General features: G+C 38.7%; 1 protein-coding gene across 7 annotated transcripts in view; it reads right to left on the bottom strand.

The window, feature by feature from the left end:
• The window catches only part of EPHA6 (EPH receptor A6), a 447233-nt gene that overhangs the window by 69476 nt on the left and 356007 nt on the right, over positions 1-21750 (bottom strand). For 5 of the 7 annotated variants that reach the window (XM_027666144.1, XM_027666149.1, XM_027666145.1 and 2 more), the window contains 2 exons: positions 14782-14904; positions 306-367 (listed from right to left, as the gene is read on the bottom strand). In XM_027666144.1, the coding sequence (XP_027521945.1) occupies positions 306-367; positions 14782-14904 (185 nt within the window). The remainder of the gene's footprint in view (positions 1-305; positions 368-14781; positions 14905-21750) is intronic. The other 2 variants (XM_027666146.1, XM_027666147.1) reach the window with 1 other exon arrangement.

Below are 21750 nucleotides of genomic sequence, written 5' to 3'. Positions count from 1 at the left end.
GACCAGGCATTTATCCTTCAATTTATCTTTTCTTTCACAAAAACACTTTTTGAAATACATTTTGCTAAAGTCAGGGACTACTTTTGTAGAAGAAATCAATTATATTCCTAAGTTTAAATCTTCTTCTTTCCCAGCCATGCTCTAATATATCACTGTACCTCAGAAATGTACCCTGGGGAGAAAGCTTCTATTCTTCACTAAAAATCCATGAATAACATTATGTAGAAATTAATTTGTGATAAATGATTTAAGTCTTAACCTAGAATGGTGTCTTATTCAAATGTCATCAGAAAATGGCACCTCACCCGCAGAAAGGAGTCAAGGGATCCATTCTCCATGTATTCAACTACAATCATTACTGGTCTGCCTGCAAAACAGCAAAGAAACACATTAAGATTATGAACATATTATGGAGCTTTTATAATTTCATCTGTTATGCGCAGATTATTCACAGTAGTTAAATATGTTATGTATTTTCAAAATCCCCATTTATACCACAAACACAATAACACAATTCCCTTACAGTAGGTCGACTTGGAGTTCCAGGAAGCCCACTGATGCTCATTCACATACTTCATCTAGTCTTTCTGTAGTTCCTCACAATATTTTCTCATTTTCTCTACTAAAATTTGTGATTATTTCTGTGTTAGGCCTCATGTTTAGGTCCTCAATGAATAAAACAGTGCTTCATAGTGTTGGCGCAGTAGTACATATTTTTTCTGTGTGAAAATTTCCAGATGCCTTAGTAGTCTTCTTGGATAGCCTTTCAGAAGCGTGAAGAGTTACCAGCTTCTTTTTATTTTAACTGAATGTTTAGTCTCAGCTGCAGAGGAGCACCTGCCACCAAATCAATTTTATTCATCTGCATCCATTGGTTATACCCTGGTTTTGCATTATAAGCTTAAACGATACATCACTTTCAAGCTCTTAGAGATCACAGCATTTTAAAAATTTATGTTTTCTTTGCTTCAGCTTGCTAATGATGACTAGCTGGATAGCCCATTCTCTTTAGTTTCAAGCACATGAATGACCTACATTCCTTTACCTTTATCATTTTCTTATTGTCAAGGGGCTGACACCTCCACGTGGAAGGAATATCCTATAATCTAGAGAAGTAAACCAAGGGCAGCTTGATCTTACAGGATCTTACTATATGCAGAACCCTCTCAAGCAACTAGTAGTTTCTACATTGTTGCAGATAATGGCATTTTTCAATAAATAGGGATGTAAAGCTGGCTTTCAGATGGCATATTTGGCCAGGTATAAGTTAGCCAAAAATTTCTCTTTCTGGATAAATCAATGACTAGAACACCTGTATGGAAAACTTACATTTGAAGAGAATAACAAATGGAGCTACTGAGCTTCAAAACAGTGCCCTTGGTTTCCTGTGGGTTATCCTTTGGCACTCCAGGCTTTCCAGAAGCTCTTCTCCAAGGATCTCTAGAGGTTCATGGGCTCTTATTATGGTTTTAATGTTCCTTAGATTCATATCCTTCAACACAACTTATTTTTAAATGCAACTATTAATTCTCCTACATTTTCTCTCAACATATATGCCCTCCAAAAAAATGTGAAATGTATGCATATGCATTTACCTGTGGATTTAAATAAAGAGACTTCAGTATTTTTCACTGGATGATGCTTATGAGTTTTTAAACTACTCAGTGTGGTCCTTGAGTGACTTGATGTGCCTTAACACAAAACCAGCTCTTCCACATGGTAGCACAGGAATGGCAGGATTCACTAAATACACCAGAATAAGTAGCATTTTTCTTTAAACATGTTGCTGTATATCAGAAGATGAGCATATCATCAATACATTTAGTCTCTTAGGCTGATAGCTCCCCACTGACTCAGTCTGTATCACTCAACACCCTTCCTAAATTTCAAAAACCAGCTCCATCACTTGATTAGCTCAAGCAAAAGTCTTAAATCTGGATCTGAACACTGACTTCTTGAATAATCTTCTTTTAGTGTGACAGCACTTGATAAAAGCCACCCTATTTTGACTGCAAGTTTAATGTATCACTGAAGCTGTTTGTGTATTACAAGCTGGATTGTGACAGTTTATACAGTGAGACTTTCAGTCAGCACAGTATTTGTCTTTGGAGGACTTGAACATCAGAAATGTCTCAGCTGTCGTTGTGGTTGCTTGAAGAAATAGTAGGCTATGGATGACATTGGCTGATGTTACTTTAATTTTAACTGCAAAGAGCAGATATCATCCTTTATACCAAGGTACGATTTGAGTCCAGAAAAACTTGTCTGTGGTAAAGCTCCCTACAAACACAAAATACTGCTTTTTCTTTAAAGAGGACTACAAAATCGACTTTGAAAAATAATACTGGGAGATTTCTGAACTACTGTAATGTTTGTCTCTAGACAAAGAGAAAAGACAAAAGGACTATTACTTAGATTATAAAAATTCATGTTGTTCTCAGTGTACTGAGAAAGATGAATTCTTCATCCTCAAAATGAGAACAGGAATGAATAAATGAGAGGAGGTCAGAGAAGTCTCTGAGACAGAGAAGCAATCTTTGGTTATTTTATCCAGGGGTAGGCTAATGCAATGCTGGAAGGCATTGAATTGTTATCCTGGGATTGCTTACACACACAAAACAAAGACAAGTTAAACAGGTTTAAGAACAAACAGCACTGGGATGCAGATGGGAGTTGGGACAAAAATAGGAAGAACATCAGTGTCCAGATCCACATAAGAGGAGGTGTGGAAAGAGGACTCTGAGAAAAGTGTCAGCTGAGGACTTGGAATCAAGGAGCTAAAAACTGCAGATGTTGCTGGAGGAGAGCACAGAACTTGTTTGAACTGGGGGAGGACAAAACAAAAAATATTTGAAGGTGGATTCAACAATCAAATCAGTCAAGCAAACGAGTTCTGCAGCAGTTTTAGATACCTGACAGGGAGTATTGTGAGAAAAACCAGTTATAAAGCAGAGGAATTACAAAGTGTTCTGAGGCAATAGGTCTTAACCCCAAATATGGATTTTACATACTATGTATATCACATTCACAATTTGCAGCACATTAGTGTAACAGAGTTATAATTTTACTACAGACTCAACAATATGAAATTATAATCATGACACACACTGACACCACAGCCACATTCACTGCTTTCATATTTTTTTGTGAAACTGTAAATATTCCCACCCCAGACATGTGTGATATTGTCTAAAGCAGCTTCCCCTCCTTGCACAGGTTGTGACTGTGGCTCTGGCAGATCCATTTGAGTCCCGCTATCTCAGCAAGCCAGACTGAACATGTAAGAGCAATATCAGTGCCTGGCGTGATGCAGGAAAAGACATGAATTAAATTTCTCAGAACTTAGCTGAATTTGTAGAAGGTGTGTGTGTGGGTTATTCATTGTTTTGATGCAACTACTACCTTGTGACAGGAGGCTGACTGGTTTTGACAACTTTCCCTTGCAAAGTTCTTCACTAGAATCCTCCCGCCCAGCAATGCCATTCGAATAAAGCCAGTGTAAATGACAAACAATCTGTATTGATGTCATACCACCTCAGAACATGTTTCAATCTTGTATTTTCCGTTCATCAATCTGCTTGACATTTTTTTAATAAGCAGGAATGAAAAAAGAAAAAAAAAAGAAAGTCGTACATTGCAGAATAATGTAAAATACCGATAATATCTAAAACTCACATGATATTTTTTATTTATGCATTTTTTCTCACAACAAAAAAATTTGATAGCATGTAATTTAATTGAGTGCTAGACTGATGAATAAGGAGGAGAATTTGAAGTGTCATATCAATGACAAAATATTCAGCTTGTTGTCTCCTGTTGTCATTTTAAATAATGCAGCAGAGCCTCCTTTAATGAATTTTTTATGTAAGATTAATCCTCCAAAAAGAGTAGTTAGCACATGTTTCTTTTCTGAAGTCTCATAATGAAATCTTTAATGCCAATTATGGGAGAAGACCTGTTAACATAAACACAGGATATTTATTCTTCCACTTAAAACAGCAAAGAACTGTTCTCTAGTTCCTATAAGAAAATACTGCTCCATTATTTCTGTAGATCAGAATTCATGTGTCTCAGAAAAATCACCTGCTTATCAAGCATCTTTTCATTCCAAAGCCATGTTCTGCTTCTGGTTCCCCACTAACTTATCTCCTGCTAAAGCTGGAGAGATAAGACAGACCCAAACACAGGGGCACACTCTTAGTTCTGTGCCTTTCAGCACTTGGACAGCAGACAGAGCACCCACAGGGAAACTCTGTCCCCACTGGAATGCCCAGGGCTTGGAAGACATTCCTGGATCTCCCACTGGTTTTGTTCACTGCATATCTCTTCAAATAAGAGAACCACTTTGCCATGGCACTGTAGCTTCTTCTCTCCTGCTGCTTCTACAAATGCACTGATATGCAACAGAGGAGAATTAATTTCAGTGAATTAAAGAAAAAAAAAATTCTATAATACAAAACTGATAAAAGAAAAACGAAAGCAAGAAGACTAAAGACTATGCAAAAAGCAATTGAAAAAAAATTCTGCTGGGCTTACATTGTTAGTCCACACCAACACACATGAAGCCAACAGGACTTTTGCTGCAAGCCATTCACTTGCACTACGGACTTACATCACACAAGGTCCCTGACTAAGCAGCCTCAGAAAAAAAAAATTGCAGTTCCAACCTCCTTCTTGAGACTTCAGGAGCCAGAAGAGTAAAAAGGATACTAACATACATCCTGCTGCTATGGGAAATCACATAGGTAAAGCTTCCCTATCTTGCTGTTAGTGCTCTTTCTATTTTCCTGTGTCTATACACCACTTATCATTAAAGTTAGTTCAGTAAAGGGAAGATACTTTTGCAAAATCAATAAATAACACAAAATACATGAATGATCATAAGGTACTGTCTAGTTTTCAGTAAAGCATGGCCATACAGCTGTCACTGCCAACTGAAGAGAATGTATTCTATCAACACAATATTGTTGAAAATCTTGTTCTCCGGTTTTTTAATGATATATTACTGTTTATTATAGATTATTTATTATATATTTTTTATTGTTTTCTGTAATTATATATTAAATACTTTTCCCTTTAACCCACTGGTAAGAATTCATGCCTGTTGGTGTGTTTTGGAATCCAGGAAGAGTCTGTGTGTATACTTATAAAATACCTTCTCAAATGTTCTGGCCCTCCCCTCCTGCTGCAACCAACACTGTGAGTGGTTCTCCTGGTTTCTCACATGACAAAAGAAGAATGTGCTTTGGACAACAGAATTTTTAGCAGCCTCTGTCATGTTGTTCCTGCAACCCTTAATTCACATAAATTCTCCAGTGGGCTTGCAAAAGATATTCTGGAAAATTTTGAGGAAAGAAAAGTGGAACTGCAAGGAGAAAGCAATTATGTTGTTCCCATGATTTATTTTCTGATTCTTGTCTTTCCATGAGAGAAGCAAATGGAATGTAGTAGAGGGTAAAACCAGAAGAAAGAGTTTTTTGTCAGTAGCCGGAGGCTGGGTACACGAGAGAGAAATAATGGCTAAAATTATGTTATAGAAATATATATTATATTATAGAAAACAAAAACTGGCACATTTTTTCCCCCTGCATTTATAGTTTACAAACATATATCTTTGAAAAAAAAAGTTGATTACTCCGACTTTCCATTTGTTGGGTTGTTTATCTGAATTATCTCCTTCTGCATATTAATAAATATACAAACACAATATGGATGAAGAAAGTTCCATTTTATTCCTGCTGCTTGTGAATACTACAAGCAGAAATAAAAAAAAAAACAACACCTTAATCATCAGGGTGAGGTGTCTTTTCAGAATTCAGCAGTACAGATGGAGGAGAACAAGAGCTGGTGTGTTGCAGCCCAGTTCTAAAAGCTGCCACATTAACTATTGCAAGCACATCTAATGCACCTCTTTTGAGAGCCTTACACTATTTTTCAATTAAAAAATGGAAAAATAGCTAACTGAATATAAATAAATAAATAACTTATAAACAGAAAAATCCATGCTAGGTATGGTGAAAAGAGAAGATGAAGTGATTTCGCTGAGCTATCACAAAACACAAGTCCTCAGGCTGCAAAGAAAAGCTGTGGGAACCACCATGTCTGCAAACAGGGTGCACAAAGAGGCCTTGGCATTACCTCCAAGCTCCTCTGATCCTTTGAGGGCACTGTGCCAGCCTGGGCCCTCGGGATAAACTGATGTACTTTAAAATATAAACTGAATTGTAACAGTTGCCCATCAACTTCCACAGATTGTCACAACAGGTGATGTTTGCTTCAAAATCTTGGTCGTGATACTCTGGTTCCCTGGAACCAGCCAGTCATCTCCACACCTTATAGAGACCACTCTGCACTGACTTGAAAGAGGTCTTAAGAGATGACAAAATCACAGGTCAGAGGAGTGAACAGCGCTCAAGCATTGCATTTTTGACCATCCCATCTCAAACCCTCGGTTATTTCATCATGTTTTAAATGAAGAAGTCACAACGCTAAAGGCAGCATTTATCACTGGATAAGCAGGAGGGAGGAGATGGATGAGTTTCTTTACAAGAATAGGCAGTTTGTTTATGACCAGCCACAAAAAAATTTGGCCACTCAGTTTTAAATTAATTATGCTCTGGAGGAAGAAAACACTCAACTTTTTAATAGAACTGATTCTGGCATAAGCTTTATGTTGCTTGAAATTTGACTTAGAACTCCAGAAATTCTGGCACTTTTGCTTTAGCACTGAGACAGAGAATAAGAAAAAAAATTAATAACAAATAATACATTTTTTTCAGGTGCAGTCTAAGAAAGATAGTTTTGCCCAGTTGGATTAACCTCACTTTTTTTATTATTGAATTTCAGCATATTTCCCTTAATCTAATGACATTTCACCCTTAAGTTACTCAGTGTTCATACCAATCTACATCCTCTTGTGGAAAAAGGAAGGGATGTTCTTTGGGTCCAAATTAAACACAGAGTGTAACTGCATCAATGATTACTTGCCCTGTTGACCCCAGAGCATGTAAAGGAATTCAAACAATGTGAAGTCGGTGTATTGGGAGCTTCTGCACTTCATGATACATAATAGATACTTAGAGAGCATAAGAAACCAATCTTACTTAATTTCTGTTATGAATTTTCATATTATGATAAGTGTGTTGTATTTAGAAGTTAGAAGCTGCAACATAAATTTGAAAATGAGTGGAATTTTAAAAAAGCATACATAATGTCACGGTGCTTTTGTGTTTTAATAGTATAACAGTTAAAGTATTACTTTAATCCTATTCTTAGGTGTCAGTTTTTTGTTTATTCGATATTGTGCCTGTTTATGAACTTTATAAGATTCTGACATGTCTTGCAGTTCAGGATATCCTTTGAGTATTTTTTCCATTTAATATTTCAGCACACATGTCTTGTCCTATTTCCCTTTAGTCTACATGATGATTAAACTGAACTGTACAAAACTGATGATCCACCACTCTTCCTTCATGAGAAAAGCATAATTTCTCATTTCCAGGAGTAGTGAAAGCCACATATCCACACCTCTGAAGTTTTTGAAACCCACAAGGGAAGCTTTGGTTGTAATAATGTGTGGGTTGCTAAATCCAAAATTAAGAAAAGAAATCATCATGAGTTAGGACTCCAACAAATAACATTATGCGCTGGACCTAATGTTGGGACATTTTTGTGATCTCATGGGTTGTTTTATCATCCTTCTTTGAGGGTTTGTACCTTCAGGACATGAAGGCACACATTCTCAAGTTTCTCCCTTCAAACTTTGATTTTGACCATCAACAAAAGTCAAGAGTTACAATGAAGATGGGTCAAGGAGCAAACTTTAGACGGAGAGGTTTTTAGACAAGCATGCACATTTTGACAAGCATACATTTTGAAGAAATAAGAAAAATATGGAAACTCACTGACACATGATGAATGAAACTAAAAGCATTCATCTCCCATAGCTTAACTCCCATAACTCCTGTCTCCAATTTCACAAAGACTAAACCAATTCTGATTCTGTTTTTACATCCAATGCTTTACCACTGGACTAAAAAGGGAGTACATTTTTTTTTTTTTCTTTCATTTTGAAACAAAGAATAACTGTGTGTAGCTTATTTACAAATACATTTCTCTGTGTATCCATCCTGCTCCTCTTGCTCTTCTCTTCAAATCTTTCTGGTCCTGTTAGTAATGAACAGCAGCTTGCTTCAATAAACGTGCTTGCTACAATAAATTGCCACATTTTCTGTTTCTGGACTTTTAAAAACATGTGACAGTAGTATATATTATGTAAAAATGTCCACATATGCAAACGATTTTTTCTGAACTTCTAGGACTTAAATGTTTGGAATTGTTGGGATGACCATCTGAACATCAAATGAGATATTTAGCAAGCGTGGAGAATGAAAAACCTCCTCTTATCATGTCCTGCACTAGAGTTTAATCCCAGTTCTCCAGTTCAAGCCAAACCCTAATTGACCAGCACAAAAAATGTTTCTACTTACTGCTCATCTTTACTTTGGTTCTGAAGTACTTCCTGCCTGCCTAATGGAAAAGTCCACGTACATTTGGACTTCTACTCTCAGAAAATATATGCCATTATTAGGAACTGGCTGGAGGGCTGGGCCCAGAGAGTGGTGGGGAACAGGGCTGCATCCAGTTGGCAGCCAGTCACTAGTGGTGTCCCCCAGGGATCAGTGTTGGGCCCAGTTCTGTTTAATGTCTTTATTGATGATTTAGATGAGGGGATTGAGTCCACCATTAGCAAATTTGCAGATGACACCAAGCTGGGGGGGAGTGTCGATCAGCTGGAAGGCAGGAGGTCTCTGCAGAGGGACCTGGACAGACTGGAGAGATGGGCTGATTCCAACAGGATGAGGTTCAACAAGGCCAAGTGCTGGGTCCTGCACTTTGGCCACAACAACCCCATACAGTGCTACAGGCTGGGGACAGAGTGGCTGGAGAGCAGCCAGGCAGGAAAGGACCTGGGAGTTTGGAGTGACAGGAGGCTGAACATGAGCCAGAGTGTGCCCAGGTGTCCAAGAAGGCCAATGGATCCTGGCCTGGATCAGGAACAGTGTGGCAGCAGGACCAGGGAAGTGATTCTGCCCCTGTACTCAGCACTGGTGAGGCCACCCCTGGAGTGCTGTGTCCAGTTCTGGGCCCCTCAGTTCAGGGAGGACATTGAGGTGCTGGAGCATGTGCAGAGAAGGGCAACGAGGCTGGTGAAGGGACTGGAGCACAAGTCCTATGAGGAGAGGCTGAGGGAGCTGGGGCTGTTCAGCCTGGAGAAGAGGAGGCTCAGGGGAGACCTCCTCACTCTCTACAACTCCCTGACAGGAGGGGGAGCCAGGTGGGAGTTGGTCTGTTTTCCCAGGCAACCATCAGCAAGACAAGAGGGCTTGGTCTTAAGCTGTGCCAGGGGAGGTTTAGGTTGGACATTAGGAAGAATTTCTTTCCAGAGAGGGTGATCAGCCATTGGAATGGGCTGCCCAGGGAAGTGGTGGATTCTCCAGCCCTGGAGGTTTTAAGATGAGACTGGATGTGGCATCAGTGCCATGGTCTGGGAACTGCAGCAGTAGTGGATCAAGGGTTGGACTTGATGATCTCTGAGGTCGCTTCCAACCCAGCTGATTCTATGATTCTATGATTATGCATTAGCTGTAGGGTTTATAGGCTGGACATGCCAGTGAAATAGCAGGGAGGAGAGAAGAATAAACTGAAAGAGCCATTTGGTTCAGATATCCTAGAAAATGCATATGCAATAGAAGAATCCATTTGTTAGTCACTGAGAAAGGATTAGCAATTTTCATTTAACAACAAATACAGCAGTGTAGGTGCTGGAATTCAGAGTAGGGGAAAAATGCATTAACTGGAAAAAAAGTTTCTTTTCTCATTATTGGAGTATCATAATTATAGTTGAATTTCACCATGTACAATTGCTCCTTGATGGTTCTTGTTGAGTAATTTCATTCAATAAGAGTCTGTCAATACAATTCTTTCAAATGTCAGTTTATACAATATCAAGAATAATGGGCTCACTCAGGTGCACCTGGAAATTGTAATAAAACATTAATTTTGGACAAAACTCATAATCATCTGGTTTAGTACTCTACAGTTATCTCTGGAATAAATGCAAACATTACTATCTATGTTATACAATTAGCCACAAATAACCAGGCAGTAAAGTACTGAAAAATGAATATCCTCTGTATAATGTACCTTATGAGAAGTCCTGTTATTATCTAGTCCAAGACAGGAGTGAGTAAACTGTTCTGTATCACTTCTACATTTCTGGAAAGTAAGTGCACCCTCATTTCTTGCATGCAATATATTTTTTGAGGTTCACAGGGGTGGATTATTTTATCAAGCCTATTTTTTTTTCTTCCATTTTTCCTGGATAATTAACCATTGCAAATTAAGTGGTAGGAAATAACTGATGCTCATACTTCATTAAAAAGGTCACTTCAGGATACTTTCACAGAAGATTCAGAGAGGTGCTCTGTGAATGAATCAGGGAACAAGGGTACAGCTGCTGACCATGGAGAAATCAGAGCAAACAATGATGGTCATGAATATGGCAAGAATAATTTTGATGGTTTTTCCCCCTTTCCTGCCAATGCAGTTTGAATGCTGAACAGCATGAAGGGATCTGGGAGGTTTCCTTAACAGGAACATTTCCATAGTTTTTAACTATGAGCCTGACACCCACCTCTGGTTCTTGTCAATAATAAAAAAAAAAAAAACCAAACTCAGGAAAGGAGTTTAGCTTGAAAGGAACAGTAAGAGAAGTATTTGCTGTCCCTTCCTTTCTTTCCAGCTCAGCAAGCTTAACAACCTGTCTGGCTCTTCAAAGACAGCAGCACACCGTGAACTTTTCTGTCTGTAACTTCTGCCAGGCAACGTGGGCAGGCATTTACACAACAAACCCTTTCCACATCACTTTAATCAAGAGCTGCAGGAGCACACAGCAAGAGCAGTAACCTAAGAATTTCCTCAAAATGGAGCAGAGAACACTGTGTTGAGCTGGAATTTGAGCAAATATATGCAGCACTGGTGATTTATTATTTGGGTTTTCACAACATATGTTTGCGTGTGTGTGCAATTATGAAGGAAGGGCTAAGCTTTCATAGCTTATGCCAGTGTATTTATGATGATGAGTGTAACCTGCTAAGTGGTTTAAGAATTCTATTTAATATATTCAAGGTTATCACTTGACAAAGGAGTACTTATTATCCGTCTGTCATTGTAGACCTGCATCAACTAAGTCATGTGAATTTGTACTGCTAACAGGTGGAATAACTAGAAACTAAGTAATTTGTGACAGAAAAGATGGGTAAATCAAAAGGAAGCTATTGTCTGGAAATGGGCTTGTTTTTGTAAAGATCCAGGATGTATTTTGGAGGCCTGTTGAAAGCTTTGCTTCTAGTGAAACAGCTGTATAGCAGTGACAGATTTTCGATGTAACTATCAAATAGAAGCACTATTGCTTTAGCAGTTATGTCTAGGCTTAAAAAAACCTCCATTCCATCAAGGCAATCTATTTATGCAGCAAGATGTAATGCCCCATCCCAGCAGCATAAATTAATCCTTAAATTGGCTAATCTTTAAGTTCTGTTTTTGCATAAAGAGAACCTCTGCAGACACCAAACCACATAAAACTGAACATGAGCTGTCAGTGCAATGGTAAAAGAAATACACTCCTCTCAACTACTGAGTAAGAAGGAGAAAGGGAAAAAATGAAACCAACAGCTGCATTGCCCTGCCAAGCTGTTTTCAAGATAATTATATCAGCTTTCCAGTGTAGTTCTGTGTTTCTTTGAAACCTCTGTGGTGAATTTTGCAGAAAAAAAGATGTAAAAGCATTTTGTCTTTAGTAAGGAATAAGTTGTCTGAGTATTTGGAAGGCAGTCTTAGCCTGAGTTAAAAGTTTTGGTAAATAAAAAGCATCTCATTATCTTTGTTCCCAACGACCCTAATAGCAGAATAATGCCGGCATTTTAAGTCTCCCGTGTAGTTAAATTAACTGAAATCTTACACATTGATGCCATTAGGTTGTAATGCAGCAGTTGTTAAATGTTAAGTACTCCTGCTAGGCTATGAAACCTGCAGTCCAACATGAGCCCCTCCTCTCAGATAATGGGGGTGGGGTCATTGCACCGTCAAAGGCAGCACTCTGGTGTGCTACCCTCCAGAACTGACACACAAACACATCTTCTCACTTTTAATGAGAGAGGGACAGCCTGAGACAGCATCAGCACTGCGACGGGCAGCTGATTTTGCCTGCCTGCTGCTGTTTTAAGAGCCAAACCCTTTGACTCTTTAAGGCCTAGAGAGAGATCCTTAACTATCTCTCTTACCCATGTTAACACAGATATCACTGCTTAAATCCCTTCCTGGAGCACTGTTGCTTTGGATGTCTCTGTTCCAGAGAAGAGGTCAGGTGCTCAGTGAAGTGTTTTTCAACACAAAGGAACAAAGAATACATCCTTTCTTTCTCTGTACTTAAGTGATTAAGGATTCAGTGATGAACACATATTTTCCACCAAATTTCGCACAGTAAGAGATTCAATTCTGACTCTCTTACATCCCACATCAGTACCCTCTTGTGCAGACTTGAGTTGGTTTGGGGTTTTTTTCTTTGTTTGTTTGTTTTTGGTGTGGGTTTTTGTTCGTTTGTTTGTTTGGGTTTTTGGTTTTGTTTTCAAAAAATGCAGTGAATGTTTTTTGCCCACAGGTGAAGCAGTCTGGAGAGTTATCACAATATGCCAATATCTTCCTCTGGTCATCTTTGATACAAGAGACGCAATTCAGAATTAAGATTGTGCTTAATGTAGATACAAGTATGATGAAGTAAAAAAGAAGAGTTAAACAGCAACACTACAGATAAGATACACCTGTTAAGAACAATTTCTGACTTGCATTGCAGAGTTTGATGCTGCCTAATCCCCCACCATGCATAGAAACACACCTCATCCATTGGATTTATCCCAGTTCTTTACCGGCTTTCAACTACGTGACAATCCTCACTTTCCAGAAGGTGAGAGTCTCTCCCTTTCCATGGGGTTGCTGCTTGGCTCGTTTTTTTTTGTTTGTTTTTGTTTTTGGTTTTTGTTTTGTTTTTTGTTTTCTTTTTTTGTTGTTGTTATGATCAAACAATAACATTTATCTCCATTAGCTTGCTAGATACAGGTTACACATCCTGTAGTAGCATTTCTATTTTTTCCTGTTTTCAGTGTTTCATAAGACAGAACCAAAATTATTAGTAAAAGACATTGAACAGCAAGACATTATGAATGAGTTTTACTAAACAAACCACATGTAAGAGTTTTGATTTAAGTTCAATAAATGTGATAGAAAGCTTTGCAAGCACTCAGAAAGCAACAGTTCTGAGAGCCTTATAAAATAAACTTGTAGATAGGTACGTAGTTGAGAAGCCAGTTCATGAGTGCAGTTAGGCCATTTCTAAGTTAATAGAATCAGTGGGATGCTCTACACAACACTATGCTCAAAACATAGAATTTTATGAGGTATCCAGTATTTCCTCTTTGACACTGATGTATGGTTACAGATACCTGCAAATAGCTAAGGGCCATTAAACACTCAGAGATATCCCATGGAGAAACAAATATGGAAAGAGTTTTGAAAGCTGTCCATGAAAGAAATCCAAACAGTCATTAGAAAAGACATCAAAGCTGCTGAGAAGTTTCTATTCAAAGAAAGAAAGTAAACAAATAAATAATAGCAATTGAAAAAAAAAAAAAAGAAAATAGTCATCTTGTATTAGTGAGGCCTAAAGTTACTGCAATAGATAAAATGGGGCATAGAGAAGTAAAATTGTTTCTTTTGTATAGCAAGTCAATAACATTATGCAGTTTTTCAATCTTCTCCCTACTTTTACCATAACAGAGTTTTCTTCTTTAAGAAAAATTTTAAGTAACATTAAAGGTGAGGTGTCCTGAAAAGATACAAGTGTGACACTTAGCCCATGTACAGATTCATTTTACATAGAAATATATAGTTTGGAAAGGAACAGAACTGAACCCTGATCCAGTTATAGCTATAACTGAGATACATGTATTTATTCTTTTGATGGAAGATGGTGTTTAATGGTTCCAGAAGAGAATGGATAACACATCCTTTCTTGGGATGGATGCCTCTAATCTGCCCTTCTATCCTGTTTCAGGCCAGTATCTGACAGCAGTCTGTTTACCTGGAATGAGGTTATCATTCCTGGCCTACACTCAACCTTATGCCAACCAGCTGAGCTCCCTCGTGCCATTATGAGGTGGTTGGAGATAGAAGTTGAAACTACAAAAGCCTACCAAGGAGTCAAATGTTGTATTATCACACAATTGAGTCATCCCTTTCCAAATTCGTTTTGCTTCCGTTTTTTAGCAAGGGAATGTAAATTTTTAGGCAAGAGTCACAGAGTCACATAAATGCTGAGATTTTACAGTGGCATTTTTAAAGTTATCTTTTTTTGGTGCATATGGACATGCTTCATGAAATGTATGATTAGAGGGTACCAGGCCTGCTCTTCCAATATTTAGGTTGGCCACTTCACTACAGATTAGTTTCCCTCACAATTTCTCCTTCACATTGATTCAGGAAAATGGCTAGTTCCCAAAAAGTAATAATTTCTTCCATTTCCTTTTGGTCTGGCTTTTTATTGGAAGGGACATTTAATCTCCCTGTTTGACCAACAGCAAATTTTATTTCCCTAAGATGTGTGGAGAGATGGGGCAGAAGGTGAAAGAAAAAAATCGATGTGGGGGAATAGGCTGGAATACCTACCAGAGGAAATGCTGGGGGGTAAAGATCCACCTCCTGACACTGGATGTGAGGCCAGGATGCTATTTAAAAATCCCGCCCTCAGGAATCTCGAAAGAGACTTCACCCCAATGGTCGGAAAGGATCCTTTCAAAGAGATAAAAATGATCATTAATTAAATGACTTGTTCTTTGGCTGACAAAAGAAGTTGACTGTTTAAAGAAAGAACAATCAAAACTCTGCAGTTAACAGTGGTTTCACTGGAACAGATTTCATAAAAAGCAGTTAAAAGTCTTTGTTTGCTTTTTAACCAAATCTTACAATACACGACTTTAACCAGAATAAGGTTTTCTGCATACTGTGAAAATGGAGAATTCCAGCACTTCTGTGAGGAGCAGAAAAATTTGGTATTTCAACAGCAAATTACACCTATGGGATATTCACAATGCATTCCAAATGACTCTACCATGGAGGCATTTGACAGTTGTGTGCATAAATCAAAGGCAGACCAGTAGAGGTGAATTTGTACCAGCAAAGCTATTGTGTTAGTTATACTAGTATTCTAAAGCCACCACTTGACAAAAGTCATGTCAAACAAGGGGAAAAGGGAAACAGAATTTGCAGCTACCTTGTGTTAGGGCAGCTACATCAGTCAGAGCTTCTGTCACATCTCCCAACACCTGTCAATATATTGATACAGGCAAAAACCAGGAGTACAGACATGGCCCCTTTCTGCTTTGCTCTCACTGGAAGATTAACACATTTTATGCTTTCAGTATAATTAACTGTGTATTTTTCTCATTGCCTAAAAGCACAAAGAGTCTTTAGCATTTGATCCACTGTTCCAGCTTTCAGCATAAATAGTGATCTGGAGACATCATTTCAACTGGTTCACGTTAGTGCTCAGTGAATGAGCATCGAGGGTGGATCTGAAATGAGAGCTCTACATCTTAGGCAGAGAGTCAAGATTTTCCCACTTGGCAATAAATTTAAATTGACAGTCAGAATAATCTGTGTATTTTTGCAAGTGCGTCTTGTAAGCACCCATCCAAAAGTTTAGGCAAGGGCAAGTTTGATCTCATCATCTTGTGGATATTCCAGAGTTGTTCTTCTAAGAGACTGAAAACACCTTGATCTTTATACACAATGAGAAAAATAAGTGGTCCTCAACCGCTGGGATTTTTTTTTAACTAGTAAGAGTGAGGAAAATTTACCCTCAAAACACACATGTATTTGCTGAACTCAAAGTAGCCTAAGAGAGCTTTGAATTTTTTACTTTTATTTTCAAGTTAGAGTTCTATTGTTTCTCCTCAATACACTTTTCCTTTAAATTTGTTAATTAGACTTGCGGTAGTATGTGGAAAAAGAATTCATTTAATTAGTGTTCTAGATGAAGTACTTCTATATCTGGTGGCTAAAGATAAGGCATAAAAGTTTTCCCTCTGGCTACTCCAGAAAAGTCTTTGGCGTTCTTGTAAACGTGTTTCTAAATTCCATTACTTTAATTTTAAAATATTTGCAGAAGTGATCATAGATAGACAGTACAGAATGCAATACACAGAAATCCAATTTTAAAATGGAAAATTGTTCCATTAACTCCAAGATGTTTGGTACTAAACAGCATCTTAAAACATAAAGTCTAAAAAATGAACATACGAAGACTTCCCATATAAAACAGCTTCACTGTTTCAAAATATAAATTATAACAACCATAAAGTACAGCCACTGCGAGTCACATGCCATATGTACAGACCTTCAGAAAACCCAAACAGCTTGAGCTTCAGAATTGACATTTTTCTTTATTTAAATGCTGTTGAATTGAAATTAACTCAAGCTTCCTAGCAGTCTTACAATAAGTAACTTTGTCATAGGAAGTAATGAAGACAACCCAAAATTTATTTCACTTATTATAAATATTCAGAAATAAAACCAAGGAACAACAAATTTTAAAGCAATTAAATCTGTTAATACTAGAGCTAGAGGCCTAAAATTATTGAGGTTTTATAAGCAGCAAATAACTAGAGGAATACATATAAATAGTGTTTTTCAAACTTTTAAGTTAGGATTCAGTTGCTTAGGTATAAATGCTTTGTGCCATTTGAGACTCTAGAAAATCTGAGACATTCACAGTTAATGTGACTACATGATTTACACTCTTTGAAAGTGGCAGTGAGAGGAAAAGCAGCAGTTGGGTATCTAAGAGTAGGCACTTAGGGTCATTTTAGGCAACTGAATCCCACCCAAACAGTCTCCTGTCACCTCAGAAATGTCTCTGATTAAGTAGAACACAGAGTTACAAGAACAAGACCTCATTTGGTCTCTTCCAGAAGTCCACAAACAGCTTGGGAAAAGGACAAGGTTGATAACATTCAACCCTGATCAGTATCCACCAACAAAAAACTGCAGAAAAATGAGAGGTTGAAAGTTCATCCTTCTTAATGGTCCTAAATTAAAATACATCATATGCCCCAGAATGGACAGATGGATTCTTTTGGTTTTATCACCTGGATAATGTGGGCAGGGTTTGACGCTCAATTATATGACTTTATATGAGGAAGTTGATTACCACTTCAGGTGAAGAAAATTAATTCTTGTTAAGCCACATCAATCACCACCAGAAAGGCAGAGGCTTGATAAGAGATTTGGGCATTTATGGTAGTTTCAAAGCTTACTCAAATTTTTACTTGTTTGCATAAACATTTGTGAAACTTTTGAAAGAATCACAGAACGGTTAAGGGTAGAAGGGACTACTGGAGGTCTCCTAGTTAACCATCTGTCTTGAGAAATGCCATTCTGTCAGTGCACATTACACAGAGATTAGTGCTTTATACTTGTTCTGTTGTTTTGTGCAAAAATTGACACTCATTTTTGCAGTGGGTGCTCTTACACTAATGAGAAGACCTTTCAGTGTTAGGTCTTACCGGTTCTAAAGTGAGAAAAGGAGAAATGAATATTAAGCCATGAGTCCTCAGTGCCCTGAAATACAGTTGTTATTTCATAGGATCATAGAAACAACCAGGTTGGAAAAGACCTCCAAGATCATCGAGTCCAAACCTTGATCCAACCCTGCCTTGGTTCCCAGACCATGGCACTGATGCCACATCCAGTCTCACCTTCAACACCTCCAGGGATGATGACTCCACCACTTCCCTGGGCAGCCCATTCCAATGGCTGATCACCCTCTCTGGAAAGAATTTCTTCCTAATATCCAACCTAAACCTCCCCTGGCACAGCTTAAGACCGAGCCCTCTTGTCTTACTGCTGGTTCCTGGGAGAAGGGACCAACCCCCACCTGGCTCCCCCCTCCTGTCAGGGAGTTGTAGAGAGTGAGGAGGTCTCCCCTGAGCCTCCTCCTCTCCAGGCTGAACAGCCCGAGCTCCCTCAGCCTCTCCTCATAGGACTTGTGCTCCAGTCCTTTCCCCAGCCTTGTTGCCCTTCCCTGGACCTGCTCCAGCCCCTCCATGTCCTTCCTGAACTGAGGGGCCCAGAGCTGGACACAGCACTCCAGGGGTGGCCTCACCAGTGCTGAGTCCAGGGCAAGAATCACTTCCCTGGTCCAATTTAGCAGTTTACAGCCATGGACATATTGAGGATAAAACCCCAACCTGCTCCATAGTTACACATTATGTATAAACATAATGCCACCTTAATGTGGGAAACTGCATTAGTTACAGATATTGCTTGGAAAAGTGCACTGAAACTGTAAAAATATGTGGTAATACTCTGAATAGCTGACACTTCGTGAAGTGTACACCATTTACTGAGTCCTGTGACACCAATTTATAACTCAGTGTAAATTCTTCTGTTTCACAATAATTACAGCTAAGTGCTTGTGCTCAGAGGCAGTGGGGGAGTCCTGAATCAATTAGCCTGCCTTCCACCTTCAGCTGTTGTTCCAAGGGGAATATCATCCCACCAATTGTTAGAATTTGATAGGGAAATCACTGGTACAGCATCCTGAACAGGCATGGTTTTAGTAGCATATTATCACAGTGAGCAGAAGGGCAGGAGTAGAGATGGCTGGGTAAAGGAAATCCATATACTCAGTTCAGCTCCAGAGCACATCCATTAACTCACACCCATTTATTAGCACGGCATGGTGACAGCGTGGCCAGCCAGGAGAAACAGCTGTGTCCCCTCACCCCACAGGCACAGCCCACAGCCTTGGGCCGGTGACAGAGCTGTACTGGAGAGTCCTGGATCTACAGTGGAGGGAGAGTTCTGCCTTTGGACAGATGGACGGGTGGGTGGGTGGATGGATGGATGGAGAGAATGGCACCAAACACCCCTGGTACTACACAGTGGTGGGAACACAGTGGACTAGAGCGAATGTTTGAACAGAGGGTGGAGGGGCCCTTGTGGGCTACAATAAAAGCATTTAAAAGCAACCAACTCGTGCTTTAAAACTCTCAGGGACTGAGTAAGCAAAGAAATCTTAAAATGACCCATTATTTTTGCTACTGAGGAACCTTCTCACCAATTCCCATGAGTTTCGCACCCATATAGTGCCAGCACAGCACTGGTTGTTCTCAGAGGTCTACATGCCACCCTGTCCTCCTCACCAGCTGCTGGCTTCTTTGTCCCTCTACCATCAGCAGAGCTTGACTGGATGCCATGACAGTCTCTGGGCCTACAGGACTAACTGGGATGGCATCTGAAGCTGCTAAGTTGTGCAGGTACAGACAGGCCGGGCTATCAGTTTGTTCTGTTTGTGCCACAGTCCCTGAGCTTCCCTGGGAGCAAACTAATTTTTTTTTTTTTCCCCACTGTATCAAATTGTACCATGAGATCTTAGTGCAGCTTGTGAAGATTTGCTTTTAAAAAGGAGAATGTTTCTAGAGTCTCTGCATTATGTCTAATGACATGGCTACAGTAGGTTCTTAGAAAACGTCCTGAAGATGCAGACTGCCCTTCAGCCCTGTTCTTTGTAATTGCTGTTTTTTCTTATCTATTACACTTGGAACTGATTCAACACTTTCTGCAGGTGGAACTGACCATTTCAGCTGCTGTGGACTTTTCAGCATCTGACAGCTTCAAATTCAAAAGTAGCTCTTTTGGCTGCTTAAATTAATAAACTGAAATGAGAAGTTCTAGAGAGGTCAAAATTACTGTCAGTTATTTCATTTTACTAGTACCATCTCTTTACTAGTACTATAAAAAGAAAACTTTAGTCTTTCATTCTTTTCTCATAGATTTTGTTTAGAGTTGGGAAAAGAATAAAAACAGATATTGTGTTTGATGTAAAAAAATGCACTGGTATTTTTTCCTATGTAGTCTGTTATCTTGACGCTTTTCATGCAGAGATTGTAAAATCCAACTAAAAGAAAATTCTTAGGAACTCTGCAGATAAAGGCTTTGGGGAAGTGAGTCATGGGCTATAATGAGCTTTTACATTGTTTGGCAGGAAGCAACTGGCTGTTTTCACTCCTACATTGCATTCTCGTGCAGGTGGGACTGAACGTTTAGTAATGAAATACTGGAGGACAGAATGCAGAAAGAGTTTTCCTGCTTCTGCATAGAGGAATTATCCAATTTTATCACTTAATGTCTGGGAGAAGGCTGATTTCTGTTACAGGCACTTTCCATTCTAAAATAAAGCCTGGGTTTTTTTGTTGCTAGTGTTTCCTCAGGGAAGCCAGAAGAAGGGTTAGAGCATTTTTTTCTAAAATTATTTGTAATATATCCATTATGGAAACTGCTGAAAACCAGTCAACTTTCCTCTCACATGATTTTATTGATTTATCCTTCCTAGACCACCAGGAATTGCACATTAGTTCATAATCTTTTATGGGGGAACATACGGAGGGTTTTTATAAGGAGAGGGAACATATGGAAGGTTTTTACAAGGAATGGCTTTATAAAACCTTGACATTATGAAGTTAGAGTACAATTTCTAAAGCATTCAAAAGGCTTGTCTTGAAATAAAAAAAAAGAAGATCAGAAGCAGGGCTAAAAATTATCCCTTATGAATTTGTTGGATCATGTTTTCAGTACATTCAAGAAACATGAATCTATACAGTTAATTTTAACCATTTTGAATGAACTAATCTGGAGATTTAGAATATGTTTTTATTTTATTTTTGAGCTTTTTGACACATGCAAGCAAAGGTGACAGATTAGTGTGCCTAAATTTTTACCCACATAATTTATATGTTTTAGGAAAATCTAATTTTGAAGATCACTAAACAATTTTTGCAATATACATCATAAAATATTAGAGCATAATAACAATTAACAAAAATGACTGTGCTTACCCCTGTTGCAATCCCCGAACACAGAATGGTTGATGTTGGAAAGGACCTCTGGAGTCCCTCCAGTCCAGCTGAATCACATGAAAATATCCACATTACCTTGCAAACAGCACAATGAACACTTTTGAAGTGTTCACAATTCACTTTTGAAGGCTACATTCTGATCTAGGGTTCTTAAGCTGGTAAAACCAAACCTGGATGTAATGCATCATGCTGTGCAGAAGGAAATTTATACTCTCATGTTCAGCAGGGAATTTTTAAAGGGTGGTCTAGTTTGGTTTCCCCAGATTCCACCAGAGTAAATGGCATCATACCTGTGCAGTCACAAATAGTTCTGTCATTCCTCAAAGAACTTTTGAGAACTCACAGGTGTTTGCCTGCCTTTGGCTGAGCAATGCTTTGCATGACACCACAGTAAGTAATTAAGGTGTCTGGATTATTTATTTTCATGCTTTTTGGGTTTACTCTTCAGCTTGATTTTAACTCTGAATTTCCTTCATTGTATTGGTTTGGAAATAATAAATAATTCACGTGTTTTGGCCTCATTTCGAAGGAGCAGACCATTATAACCTAGTTCTTGGTGAAAACATTTTGAAAGGCCTGCTTTTCTGTGTCAGGTTCCCTAATCTCTGCTCCAGATTTAAATTTATGGGGTCTGTCTGGGAACATGGAGAAGATAAACAGGGCAAAGATAAGCAGGGCAAAGCTGCTGTTCAGGTCTCCAGTCCTGGTGAGTTTAACC

The sequence above is a fragment of the Corapipo altera genome, unplaced genomic scaffold (genome assembly GCF_003945725.1).
Source record: "Corapipo altera isolate COAL_440 unplaced genomic scaffold, ASM394572v1 RXGC01000115.1, whole genome shotgun sequence".
NCBI lineage: Eukaryota > Metazoa > Chordata > Aves > Passeriformes > Pipridae > Corapipo > Corapipo altera.
Note: the sequence above shows the minus strand (reverse complement) of the source record. Positions and strands in the feature narration are given on the sequence as shown.